Consider the following 14,593-nt stretch of genomic DNA (forward strand, 5'->3'; position numbering starts at 1 on the left):
TCCCGTTCCGAACGCTGCTTCATTGCCATGGTAACGTTTCCGATCGAATTTTTTACACACCCTCGAGAATTTAGTCCCGTCTCAGTGATCTCGTAACATCTCGTTCCCAAAGCCACTATGACTTCTTCCGCGCTTCCGCCGAGAGAATGCACCATCACGTCGGTTTCTTCAGCTGCCCGCCGATTGAAGTACGCTAGAACTGATAATTTCAAAGGGGGCAAAACAAATCGCAAAGAACTGCAAAAGGGCTGTTATAGAGGCTTGTTGTTATCACATACTAAGGCAGACAGCGCCCGTATTGTTTGTTTTCTTGATTCTTTGTCTCATTTTTTGTGCTATTTGCCGTATTGAATCGCAAAGGCCACCCGAAGGATCATGTTATGCTAAGTTCAAGCTATTATCTATGCAAATGGCTACCCACCTTTGTGACGATAGGTTTTCTTGAATGTCTCTTTTTCTTCGTTTTTTTTTTCTTGGAGGAAAGCAGAAGAACGCATCCCTGTAAATAAAGGAATAAAATATAGGCCTAAATACGATTCCTGCAAAGCAGCATCTTTTTCAATAGTAGCTGTTATTACCTTTTCCACGGCTCTGTATGATGTCAGCCGCTTGTCGTAAAGCAATCAGCAAGAGCATTAATGTTTAGAATATTAGGGTTCTCGCTATCTAAGTCAATATCTGTTGTAAAGTGTCTTCCTTATTTATTTTTCAATGCCCTCTTCCATCCATAGTTATACGCTTCTGTGTAATAAGTAAATAACGTTACAGGGTATTCGATACATTCAAAAAACAACGAGTCTCTATTGGGGCACGCAGTACAGGGCCCAAGCATAATCCTTGAAGAAGGTTGCAACTTGCATAAAAGTATTCTTATGACCATTTACTTCGGAACTTCTGCGTGGGTACTAGGAAATAGCGTTTGCAAAGCAGCTGAGGAAACAAAATAAGGTTCTGTTTATTGCAAAATGTAAAACTTACTTGCTGATGAAGGCACTATGGTAGAAAGCTGGGCTAATTACAATGGAATAAATGTGGACCCATACCACAACTTAGACAATGCATTACTTCATTACATATGCTAAGAACAAACGCTTCCCTGTAAAAGTGAGTAAGGTTTTGGAGCGTCGCGTTTAGAACCAGGCATATATAAACCAAACGATATAACTGTTTTGTAGACTCCATTCGGTACGCTGGTAAATCGCATAAAGCTTACACAACTTACATATAGCTGTAGTCGTCCGTTTATGCGATTAATTCGTGAAACATTTGTTACAGAACTAACAAGTTGCAAACATGATATTCCAAAAGGGATGTCAGTCACATCAAACTGCTTTTTACTAATTTTGTTATATCGCACAGCAAATGCCTCTATTTGGCAGTCACCCATTTTGAGCGTTTTGCTTCAGCAATGTGGCTAACACAATCAGATTATACCTCGTTCAGCGGTTGCTTAAGGTTCTGCTCGTATGTAATTTTCTATGCGTTCTGGTAGCAGTAGCAGTTTCTCCGAAGGCTGAACTTCGTTTAACATCTTATGATGGCAAGTGGTGTAGATCAAAATTAACGAGAATTTGTAAAGGAGAACATCATAAATAACTAAGATAACCCTAACAAGTCTGAGATTTTGTGGGTTCTGTCTTTCAGCCATAATGCGTGTACATACAGGATAGCTTTTGTGATATACGCGAGAAATATGACAGGTTCAAAGCAAGATTGTCTGAATATTTTCGATAACAATGCAAGCACGCAGTCGCGTCTGTGACGTACGTGAATTCATAAAAATGTATGATATACAAAGCGAAAATGGTACGATCTCATTTCCGTATGTACGCGAAATATAGCGCATGAAAAAGGGCATTTTCGTTTCAGATTATCCGTCACTTTTGAAGAGAAGGATTCGCCAGGAAGTGCTTAGCATATGACTAGAAATATTCAATGTTCCCGACTCCACTGAATGTATGCCGCAAAGGGACTGATCTGTCAGTCTTTTCATCTCTCCTCACACCGTATTTCTGCATGTATAACCCTCTTCAAGGCACATAAACCGCAACCGTCCCTATCGGCCCAGAAAGGAACATATCCGAAAGCAACAGAAAAATAATGTTGACGTTTCCAGCTTGAAAACAGCTCAGTTCATTTCTCGATAGCAGCAAATTCGTACAAACACTTACTTCTGGTAATTTCATCATTTCTTCGGCTTTAAAGGGACACTAAAGGGAAAAATGATTTCTTCTGCATCAGTAAATTACCTTTCTATGACCACCACCAAAAACACCACTCTAACCACGATAAGACGCTTGTTAAACCATAAAAAGCGCAAGAACGAAAGACGGGTGGCAACGCCTCCTTGAAGTTCCAGCACCTGGTCGCTGTGACGTTATCGATTTTGATGGCATCTTCTAGGGCCTAATTAATTATAAAGCGGTACAGATTGCCTACATTGTGTTCTAACGGAAATCAACTATTCAACATGGCACGTTTCGAGAACCTTTACTCAGCCAATGCGGTCTAAATGCGAAAACATACTTTGGAATCCCTGACGTCACACTGACGTACTGGCGTCGGGGTTTCGGCATGAAATTCAAATACTAATACTTCGACCTTCATTTTCTCATCTAATAATCAAACTATTCTTTTGAAATGACTCTCTGCAGGGTTCTCAAACAATGCTTTCTTAGTCTCAACTGATTTATTATTTCGCTTTAGTGTCCCTTTAACGCTGTCTTTCAAGTTTATGCAGAGTCACCACTGCACAGATTACCTTCCTGTAGTCCACCGAAAGACTGATAAGCACCATACAATAATCGTATGGGCTGTTCATATGGGCTTATCTGTGAACAATACAAATTTTTATGCTGTATCCCATTAAATCATGCAGGATTATTGATTCCGGTCGTATGGGGCATACGTGTTTCTTTTTTTCAATAGGAGAGGCTATTAGCTATGAAATAATTTTAGATTGCTCCATACAGAGAGAGCGAGAAATAAGGAAAGGCAGGTAGTTTAACCAGATGCACGTTCGGCTTGCTACCTTTCACTGGGCGAAGGGAATATAGGGACCAAGAGAGAGAGAAAGAAGAGAGAGAGCACTGGCCGCGTGCATGCTTCAAGAAGCACACCAATTCTATAAACGGTTGCAGAGACCTGTAGGCTTCAACCACTGTAGCAACGACTTCGTTGCTCTCTGTTCCAGCCACGCGCACGACCACGGTCCGACGATCTTGGCTTCTGAAAACGGTCTTCAGTCCATAGTGCTTAGGAACTAAAAATAACGTTGATAAAGCACCACTCAGTCCGGCTTTCGGATTTATGTCACCAGCTTGTGAGGTTAAATCACGTTTTCCATCCGCCACACGTCTAAAAATAAAATCGGTCGCACGTTGTTCGATAGCTACATCCTGCGAGCTACAGGGTAAGTAATTTCAATATCTGCGGTACCATCTCCCTATCTATAGTTGTGCGTCTCTGAAACTTTCGAGCTGCGTTTCAATATCAGAATGAAGTACCTGCCCGGCAATCCCGAAGGAATAATAATAATAATAATAATAATAATAATAATAATAATAATAATAATAATAATAATAATAATAATAATAATAATAATAATAATAATAATGTTATTATTATTATTATTATTATTACTATTATTATTATTAATAATAATAATTAGCTCTGCATCAAATACAAATAGTGAATATGACAGGACAATCCAAGTCAAAGAGGCTTGTCGGACTGTAGGCGCTAGAAGGCAGTCAAAAACGTTAATAACACAATTATACGCAATTTAACGATGGTGTATTGTGATAAAATTGTGATAAAGCACGCTAACACAATTGTGAATTGTGATAAAGCACGCTAACATAAGAAAGTGCAAAATTAGCAAAGTAATGAATTACGACGCAGATATGAAATAATATTTCTAAATGTCACAGCCAATCTTCAGGTAATTTCTTGTAAATATGGTTTCGGTGAGTGATTGCATCTAATTGATGAAACGGTGCTTGGCAGAGAATTAAAAATTTGGGGAACACAACATCTTATCGGGAAACGACCAAGGTGTGTAAAGTATGAGAACCATCTTGAAATGGCACGCAACGGGACAACAGAAAGGAATACAAACACAGGCGCAAACTAACAAATGAATACACATCTTGCTGACCATTGCAGTACAGCTGTCCCACTTGTGAACCACGTTTCCGTAGCGTGAAAATCCTAGGCAAGAGCAATAAGAAAAAACGCTCGTGAAACACTGCAGGCATTTTTTATAAGAAAAGCAGGACAGGGGAGGTATTCTGTAGGAGTCCACCTAGTGGACTGTCCATTTCGGCCGCTGCTGATTGGCTGCGGCCGCTCGTCTCCTCCTCGCTCGTACAGTTGGATCCAATCAGCAGCGGCGGAAAAGGACAGTTCACTAGGTGGACTCTTACAGAATGCCCCCCCAAGGATTGTTTAAGCGAAACATCCCTTGCACTGTGAGATGCTGAAATTAAATTCATTTCGTGCCTGGTTCAACCACTTCGTGTTTGACGAATTCCATTTTTCCTTGCAGCAGTGCTTCTTCGCAGCTTGTGGATATATATACTTCTGGTTCAGGCTTCAATAAAATCAGTTGTTAGTTAGCGCCTGTGTTCGCCTTCCTTTCTGTTGCGCCGTCCCGTTGCGCGCTATTTCAAGATGGTCCTGATGCGAAAATACCAACTAGCCCAACATTCAACTCTTTTAAAATGGGTAACGTACCTATAGGTATATAAAGAATGTGGGGTTACGTCTTAAATGACGCGCCGGATTATGACGCCCAAGGAAATCACTATACGAGGAGTCTCCATATAACAGCGTAACAGAATAGGGCGTTAAAAAGGGGTAATGGAAGTATGCGAAACAATTCTGGTACGTTGACTTGCCATCATTACAAGCGACATTCTAATCGAAACTCGTAGGGCTCTACTTTTGCCACCATCCCCTCCAGAAAGCAGGACTCGTTTGCAATGTATGTTATTGTTTTTCAACATGCGGGGTGTCCAAGCTAGCACCTGCAGAGCAAAATTTAAAACGAAAAGCCAAGCCTCCTGCGCCGACAAAGCCCACTGTATGCTGTTTCTAGTCTTGTGAGGAAGCCGCCAATGTCTTTTGTCGTATGATTACTCATGTAATTCGTGCATCATTATCTTTTCATTATTGATCTTACGGCGACATATCAATACAAGGTTTTAAGGCACAGTTGAAAATATTCCTTTCAGCTGTGATGTTAACTTTCAACTTTTATATGTTTTGATGTAACTACCGACTGTGTGCTCCATTCGGGCCAACAGCAGCAGCAACAATAGGCTAGACAAGAATTAGACTGCGAGGAAATGATGACTTGAAAAATAAAGTGGGTACCACAGGGTGCGCTACCGCGAAGCCGCATTCCAACCCAATATTCGTGATACAACCTTCATCGCTCCTCTCTTCCATGCCACTTCTACGCGCGAAAACGCTGTACTTGGGTGACTGCGGATATCAATTTCGCATTCAGCAATCGATCCAACAGCCACAATTTTTTTTATTTAATAAGAGAGTGAAGCGTAGCGCATCTGATCAAGGGGAGAACTCGGCGAAGATTAGTTTTTTTTTTCCTAAACTTTCTTTGGAACAACATCATCGATGTAAGAGCCGTCATTTCTCGCTGTACTAAAGGACGTCTTCTAGCCTTTTCTTTTACTTTTTTTTGGGGGGGGATTGTGTATGTGTACATGCGTGCATGTAGGCCAAAAAACTTAATGCACTCAATTTTCCACAGGCGAGAGTAAGGACCAGCTTTTTATATATGTGCGTTTATTTATTCTAACTTCTTTTATGAAACCAGACGTATATTTCCCCTTCCGCTAGCATCTCCTGTGACTCGGCGCAGCTTTTCAGCCGCTTGATAGCATGGGGATTCATCTATTCTGGGCACGTCTTAAGATATCCGCTCATCCGAAGCATCTCCTATATGTTCGTTAGATTACATTCGCGTAGAAGAGTGACATTTCTGGCAAAGGTAAGTAGCTCAAGGTTTGAGGAAAAGTCAAGTAAAACGGAACATAACACCAGTGGTAGAGTTGATGTAAATTTTTTCCTTTCTAATGTCCTATAAATGACAAAACTGCAAAGGCTTCATAGGCAACGAATGCATCGGAGGAACTTGCCCCAATACGAAAGCAGACAGCTGCGGTCGTGTACATTGTCGGTGGAGCATTTCAACGTAGAGGCGGGCAAATTACAGTCCTAGTGTGTGCCCATACCCTGAATCAACGGATACGTTAAAAGTATGGGTAGCAGGAGAAGTGCCAAACGCGGACTAGGCTTCATTGAGCGCAACATCCACGCCATTTATGCTTTGTTTCTTCTGCATGCAGAGAGCCTTATTCTACTTAGTTTAGGTAATAAAAGCCCCTTACACCACTGCCCTATATGTTCATCAACTACCATGTTTTTACCTTGAAACACACTGACGTTTAATGGGCCTATGTCGCGCCTACGCAGACTCTCTAACAGCGCCCGTACAGACAGCTTTAATTAATCTGTCGACTCCTGTTAGTTCGACAGTTGCGCCACCGCAAAATTTGGCCGAATAGGCCGTAAAGTCGGATTAACAAATGGTGGCAAAGTAAACGAATTAGAATCTATTTTATTGCTTGAACTATGACAGACTACTTTAACACAGTACTAGAATAACTATACCTGTCATCGTCAGTCAGCGGCCCACAGGCCTCAACACTGTCGTCGGCTCTGACAAAATCCTCGAAGGTGATATCGTCCGGGGCACGGCGAAAGTGTTCATCATCGCTGCAGGACATGTTGCTCCTGTCACCATCTAATCGCCTACGGAAGCACTAGCATCATCTGCTTAATTTTCCCTCTTTTCGAACATTTACTGGCGGCTGAGCGTATGATGGAGCGCTGGTTGGGTCGAATAAACCAAAGCGGCATGCTTTCGCGTTCGAACTATATAAACGACTTTTTCTTCCACCAGCAATGTTTTTTCGCCCAAACTTTCTCGCGCGTTCAAATTAAGCCATAAGTCGAATTAACAAAGGTCAAATTAACGGGAGCCGGCTGTATTGTTCATTCTATTCTTCCCTTTTTTTAATTTTTGTTCCTATTTTCCCTTTCCCTAGTCCAGGGTATCCAACCGGAGATATCGTCTAGTTAACCTGGCTACTTTCCTTTGTTTTTACCCTCTCTTTATCTCTCTTACCATGCTTTTCCTACTACACAAAGGCGTTAGGAATCCATGTGTGATAACTAGGGCATCAATATGACTGCAGTGACTGACTGATTGGGTTTAACGTCCCAAAGCGAAAGCGACACACGGGGTATGAGGCGCCGTGGTCGGGTTCTCCGGTATATTTATCACTCCGGAATCGTTAACGTAACATGATCTTGGGATTGTAGCGCGAAGTGGCACGGACAGAAACTGTAGAAGCAGAGAGGACGAGCGCTGTCCGTGTCACTTCGCGCTACGATCCAAGATCATGTTACCGTACCAACTCGTCCAACTTTCTATAATTCTTCGATCGTTAACATGTCCCCAGAGCACGTACACAGCCTCGATTTCTTTTTGTTTTGTTTTTTTATTCTGCTTTCAACGGAACGTGGCGGATGTGGCTGGGGTAATTGTCGGCGTGGAACTCTAAAAAGCGCATGCTGATAGGATTGAAGCAAGCCGGGGCAACGCTGTGCCATGAGCAACTGACGCAGTCCCGAAAGCTGCCTGCCTCTGGTGTGGCTCGCTTCCAGGGAACCGCTCTGTGAAGAACGTGATCCCTAACATTTCGGCGCTCTTGATTTTTTCGCCGTGTTTTCTCACTTGCACCAATCGGACCGGGACGACAGGACGGGGACGTCTCCATTTCTCAGTGCTTGAACGTGTGACGCGTAAGTAGTTAGTTCAGTACGGAGTCGAGTGGCCAGTTGGCATTCGCTGTCCAGCGGGAAATGATGCCACGTGTTAGAACCAGACTTCCACAAGAATGCAGTATGAGCAAGATAGTCGTAAATTACAGCTGGTTTTTGAAGTTCATTACGCGCTTGCTGTTAGATGAGAATCACACCACTGAAGCAACCTATTCTCAGAGCCTCTTTTAGCCCTGCAAATTTCAGACGGGATTCTGCACAAAAGAAAATTAAAACAACTTGTTTATACTTACTTCTAGCCAATAGAAGCACATTCGTATCAAAAAGACAATGAAATGTTATTTGAGCTATATAAATGAAATAGTAAATTGCTAATTAGCATTTGATTTGCTGAGATAATCACGACTGAAAATGCTAGTATAAACTTTTCGCGGTACCATATAACAAGGTACAAAAAACGATATGTCGGGCGTTGTGGGGTGATTGACTGCTGACGTGCAGGCTTCCCGCCCGGGTGCTGACCGTGAGACTGGGCGACCACGACCTGAACTCGAGCGACGACCACACGACGCCCGTAGACGTCGAGGTAGCCGACGTGGTCCGCCACCCGCGCTACGACCGGCGCACGTACGCCAACGACATCGCGGTGCTCGTGCTGCGCAAGCCGGTCACGTGGGGGCGGTACGTGATGCCCGTGTGCCTCCCTTTCGGCCCCCTGGCCACGAACACCCTGGACGGCCACAATGCCTTCATCGTCGGCTGGGGCGCCACGCAATTCAGTGAGTATGCCGGGAGAATCGTCGTTCGGTCGCCTCGGCTGGCTATCCTCAAACTGGCGCATAAAAGCGATCAACATCAATCGCATTCGCACCATTGGACGACAGCCATTGTCTATACACGAGATGCTGGATTACGCATCTTGTCTTTTATCGGCGTTCGGGTATTCTCAAAAGCGCTACTGTACTTATATAGTGTATTTGTTTACAATTAATAAGGCTACATATCACAGACAGACAAGGAACTCAGACTGCATCACTTTCATCATCTTATACGCTATAGGCCCACTTGCCAACCGGGCGCTCCTCTGGTGTACCTCCTCAAGTTTGATAACCAACACGCAAAGCAATAGAATAGACATACAGATTATAAAGTGTGCTAGACTTGCCCTGGGGGTACTTAAGTTCACACCCAACCCTAAAATTGCAACAAACCGGCCTCTTTAACTCACTAGAAGATAGAATAGGCATGCATAATCAGCTGCAAATACAAATACTTAAAATACCTCAGGGTCGACAAAAACTGACCAGACTGGGAAAGGAAACGGCTAACTCAGCCCCGATTCCACCGACATTATCACCAAGAGAAGATTTGCCAAGGATAAATGTAGACCTCATTCCAAAGAATATGCGCCTGGCAAAATATAAAAAGTGATGGTCAAAAGAAGTATGATGCAGAATGCAGACAGACGATAAAAACATACTATACAGATTCCAGACATAACGCTGTAAGCAGCAAAGCGACGATAGTGGGGCATGACTCAACGCTTGTGAAAAGTTTCCTACGAATCCCAACGCCTTAAGACGCGGAATCGCTGGCGATAATGCTTGTACCATAAAGAAAATGACTCAGACGTCGGACACGAATATGATCCGAACAGGCAGCCAAGGCGCTTGCAGAGACAGTCAAAATGATGATCTGCCATTACACGTACGCACAAAGCTCCACATGTACATGCATGCTCAACCCATTCTACACGTACGCCTACAATGCGTTCCAGACCATCAAGCGTTGCGATGAAACTTAAGAGCACACCAGCTACCCCGCTGCGAAAATCTGGGACATCCTGTCTTTTGTACTGTCGAAGACACTTACAATCCTCGAAAAGCTCAAGAAGATGCAGCGGAACGAAAGGCTGCAGATTTTGAAGTCTCGCAGGGTGGCATCAACACTTCTGAACGCACCACCCTAAACGCATTCGAGAGAGGACGCCTCAATAACACAAAAAGCACAAATACAAACATTACTCGCACCACATTATACGTATTATATTAACCGGGACCCAGGATCCCCCACTTGTAAACACTGCCCAGCCTACCTGTCAAGTAGGCCCACTTTGTGGGAGCGCCCCGCCCCAACTCCATCTTAAAAAAAGAATACTTTTGAAATTGACACCCAACAAGCGTCCCGGCAGCTGGGGACCCAGGATCCCCTCGTTGTAAACACTGCCGAGCCTACCCGTCAAATAGGCCCACTTAGTGGGAGTGCCCGCGCCAACTCCACCTTCAAAAAAAAAAAAAACAATACTTTTGAAATCAACACCCAACAAGCGTCCCGGCAGCTGGGAGGAGTGGACCACTCTTCCAGGAAATTCAGAAAAACTATGGTGCACGCTCCTGGTGCAGCACGCCAAGATTGTGCTGGGACAGGAGGCATGAGCCTACCAGGAAACCCGGACTGGGGCCTTAGTTCCTATGGAAGTAACAAATGTTATTTACCTCTCTCTCCTTGACATTCTTTTAAGTGTTAGCTTCTTTGCGATGAGCCAGTCCCTTAATCAGTGTACCGCTGATCCGAAGTAGTATGAGGATAACTTGGCTGAGGGCGCTACAATCAAAGTTACGTGGTGAGGCAGCTGTGAAAGAGCTAGAGGACGAATATGGATAGGTGGGAGCGAGAGAAAGTGCCGCGCTGAAGTCGCAATTTCATTGAATTTCAGCTGATCTTAAGGAAGCTAACAGCTGCCAATGGCAATTGTTATTGATGACTTCTGCAAGAATTTTTCTATACGTTCTTTCTGTTGTGCATCGGTTATCTGTTTCATGGTTATCAATAAAGCACAGACAAAATAAAAGGGTATTGGTGGACTATTTAAACAGATACAGATAACCTACTATCAGCAACCTTGCTTCGGTCCAGTGCTCAAAATGGATTCACCGCGGCCTATGTACAACTGCAACTGATGCAAGGTACCCAGCTGCGCTGCGCAGACTGCAATAACACCACGCCCCAGTCCATATCGTATAATTCAGGCCTTTAGGAGTTTCCCCCACAATGCTTTTGTTCAAAGCACTGAAATGAAATGGATCAGCGGCTCTCGCGCTTACCCGGGCGGCCTTCTTCATTTTGTAATGGATAAAAATAAGTTGTCCATCATAACCAGGCTTCTAATGTCACCCCCGTTCCCTCAGGCGAGCCAGAAGAGGGCGTCCCTGAGCCCACGCACGACGTCACAGGTAATCTTTACGTCAGGCCAATCTGTGTGCCACCATCTGCCTCTGCTTCGACCTACCTGTTGCCTCGCTGAAAGCAAAATATTACAAGCTTTCTTCAACTGCAGCTTCTTCAATGGGCCCCAAAGCATACGCAACACGTTGCTAAATATTAAGCTTAAGTGCAGATAAACGTTGTTTCTGTGTCCATTCGTTACTCCTCGCCAAGAACATTCAACATACCACGTATTTTCAGAGCTGTCATCATTGAAATTTGCCACTGTTTGTTTTTCTTTGATTACATATGGTGCCAAAAAAAAAAAAAACAATCTGCGTTTCTTTTGTTATGATGCAAAGTACTCTATATACAAATCAGCTTTGTTATTCAGGTGCAGTAGTTACACAGCACAACACGGCGGTTAAGTGGCTACGACATCCTGTTGATAAATAGCAGGCAAGGGGTTCCATTTTTTTATCACTACATTCATTTCTTTGGAGTAGTAAAGCAAACTTTTACAAAATGGTTTGAACGGTAGACAGAGACTATAATAGCGTATAAAACGCCTAGCATTCTTTACAGACAAAAAGAACAAACTATTCGAAAAATGGCCCGCCTTCAAACTTTGCAGATACATCGTACATATATTGCGACAAAAGTTGACGCCGTACGATAATCGGCACTACCCTGCCCAAGATCACAAACACGGACGAATATACAGGACTGCTAATATAACAGAACAATGCATACATCAGTGTGATACAAGAATTTAGCAAGAGCGTTCTTAACTGATTTAACAAATACTCGACAAGCGGCGTCCGCAATCCACTGCAGAGGGAATCCAAAGACACACTTGTTCATTCACATAACTGCGCGCGTTAAAGAACTCCGCGCATATAATATTACCGAAAAAACCACTTCTTTGCATACTTTGCTCGTATAACGAGATAAAAAAAATATCAGTCATTGCACCGGCTCGTTTTACATTCGCCCAAAACAACGTAGTTCATTTTTACGCACGCTATTTTCGGTCTCCGACATCTCTTAGAACTTATTGCTTCTCGTAGCACTGGTACCCGACAAGCAGAACACTTAGCTTTGACTGTAAGTAGAAGCGAATCGCTGACAATGAAATCGTACACGAACGAGCTGTCGGATAACACGATCTTGAATTGCTGCTAAAGCGAGACGTACTCAATCTGGGCCCTTAGTCACAAAGCAGTTCTTGCACTAGAGCTTTCCATAAAAACGCGAGCCAGTCAGCCTAGGCAGCGGACAAGATTTTACGAAAGCGAAGGGCCAAGGCCGAACAGTTCCTACATAGGAAAAAATGTTTTGACCTCTGTTCACAAGGTCACGTGACACTCACATTTCATACTGGCCTGTCGAACTCGCTTGTCACTATTCACGGCTTCATCTGCTCATAGGCTTGCGCATATTACTGTTTCATCTTATCACAAAACATGCTGCCGTGAAACTGCTGGAATCGCTCTTCATTCTTTGCTGCCCTTTGCTGGTGTCTAGCTTCTGCAGCGGCTGCTCAATACTGGATACAATCGTTTGACTTTGACGGTCGTCGCTTTAACGTGAACAATGTCACGTGTCGAGTACGAAAAAGTTAGTGTTTTATTTTAATGATAATACCATTTTCTGGGAATTTCGCCAAGTTTACGGCATGTCTCAATGTGTCTATCTATACATATTTGTATGTATGTCCACGCCTAACCTCTTCCCCGCCTACTTGGGTCACTGGGTAGTCCGTGGGCAAACAGCCAAAGCACCAGGCTGCTGTGATGAGGGAACCGGGTTCAAAACACAACCCTCCTTACCAGCTTTGCTCACTGGTTATGTAACTGTGAGTACGTGGTGGTACTCTTCAATGAAGCTCTTTGATGCCAACTTAGGTCACTTGTTATGTGTCGCTGAGTATGTGCCGCCTTTTTTTTATAATATTCGTGTCATAAAACATATCATCAACAATTATCGAAAAACCACAAGGTATATTCGTTAATAGAATAAAAGTCGCCAATCATCTCTAAATATTAGACTCATCATCATCAGCCTGGCTACGCCCACTGCAGGGCAAAGGCCTCTCCCATACTTCTCCAACAACCCCGGTCATGTACTAATTGTGGCCATGTTGTCCCTGCAAACTTCTTAATCTCGTCCGCCCACCTAACTTTCTGCCGCCCCCTGCTACGCTTCCCTTCCCTTGGAATTCAGTCCGTAACCCTTAATGACCATCGGTTATCTTCCTCCCTCATTACATGTCCTGCCCATGCCCATTTCTTTTTCTTGATTTCAACTAAGATGTCATTAACTCGCATTTTTTCCCTGACCCAATCTGCTCGCTTCTTATCCCTTAAAGTTACACCCATCATTCTTCTTTCCATAGCTCGTTGCGTCGTCCTCAATTTAAGTAGAACCCTTTTTGTAAGCCTCCCGGTTTCTTCCCCGTAGGTGAGTATTGGTAAGACGCAGCTGTTATACACTTTTTTCTTGGGGGATAATGGCAACCTGCTGTTTATGATCTGAGAATGCCTGCCAAACGCACCCCAGCCTATTCTTATTCTTCTGATTATTTCAGTCTCATGATCCGGATCCGCCGTCACTACCTGCCCTAAGTGGGTGTATTCCCTTACCACTTCCAGTGCCTCGCTACCTATCGTAAACTGCTGTTCTCTTCCGAGACTGCTAAACATTACTTTAGTTTTCTGCAGATTAATACTTAGACTTACCCTTCTGCTTTGCTTGTCGAGGTCAGTGAGCATGCATTGCAATTGGTCCCCTCAGTTACTAAGCAAGGCAATAGCATCAGCGAATCGCAAGTTACTAAGGTATTCTCCATTAACTCTTATCCCCAATTCTTCCAAATCCAGGTCTCTGAATACCTCCTGTAAACACGCTGGGAATAGTATTGGAGAGATCATATTTCCCTGCCTGACGCCCTTCTTTATTGGGATTTTGTTGCTTTCTTTATGGAGGACTACGGTGGATGTGGAGTCGCTATAGATATCTTTCAGTATTTTTACATACGGCTCGTCTACACCCTGATTCCGTAATGGCTGCATGACTGCTGAGTTTTCGACTGAATCAAACGCTTTCTTTTTTTAGACTCACCGCCACTTTATTTCTCCCTGCGTTCCGTATCACACAAAGGCGCACATACGCAGTGCCATGTTTCCAGACTACATGGCTGCTGTCTAATCTCTCGAGTAAAGACCGAGTCCAAAGGCATATTCCGTGTGGCTCACTCGCTACACGAGCGAGCACAGCCTTCCGGCGTACAAAAACGCTTTCAAGTCAAATCCACGGTAAGAAATAAAGCCCCACACGCGGAACGAAAAGCGACAGGGAGCACTTGCTAAACGGTTTCCACATTTACCCGCAAGTCAGAAGTTCTCGGCTCACCCAATCCATTTTCGGTTTCGCTCTTTCCAGCTCCATTTCGGCTGCTCCGCCGGATGGATCTCGGCTCTAGAATGGCTCACCAATATGCCCAAATAGT

At 43.8% G+C, this 14,593-nt stretch overlaps 1 protein-coding gene across 5 annotated transcripts in view; it reads left to right on the top strand.

Annotated features, from left to right (window-relative positions):
• LOC126532126 (venom protease-like) overlaps positions 1-14,593 on the top strand; it is a 48,656-nt gene that overhangs the window by 26,166 nt on the left and 7,897 nt on the right. For 4 of the 5 annotated variants that reach the window (XM_072288425.1, XM_072288423.1, XM_072288424.1 and 1 more), the window contains exons 6-7: positions 8,380-8,657; positions 11,067-11,111. In XM_072288425.1, the coding sequence (XP_072144526.1) occupies positions 8,380-8,657; positions 11,067-11,111 (323 nt within the window). The remainder of the gene's footprint in view (positions 1-8,379; positions 8,658-11,066; positions 11,112-14,593) is intronic. The other variant, XM_072288426.1, reaches the window with a different exon arrangement.

The sequence above is a fragment of the Dermacentor andersoni genome, chromosome 5 (genome assembly GCF_023375885.2).
Source record: "Dermacentor andersoni chromosome 5, qqDerAnde1_hic_scaffold, whole genome shotgun sequence".
Classification (NCBI taxonomy): domain Eukaryota; kingdom Metazoa; phylum Arthropoda; class Arachnida; order Ixodida; family Ixodidae; genus Dermacentor; species Dermacentor andersoni.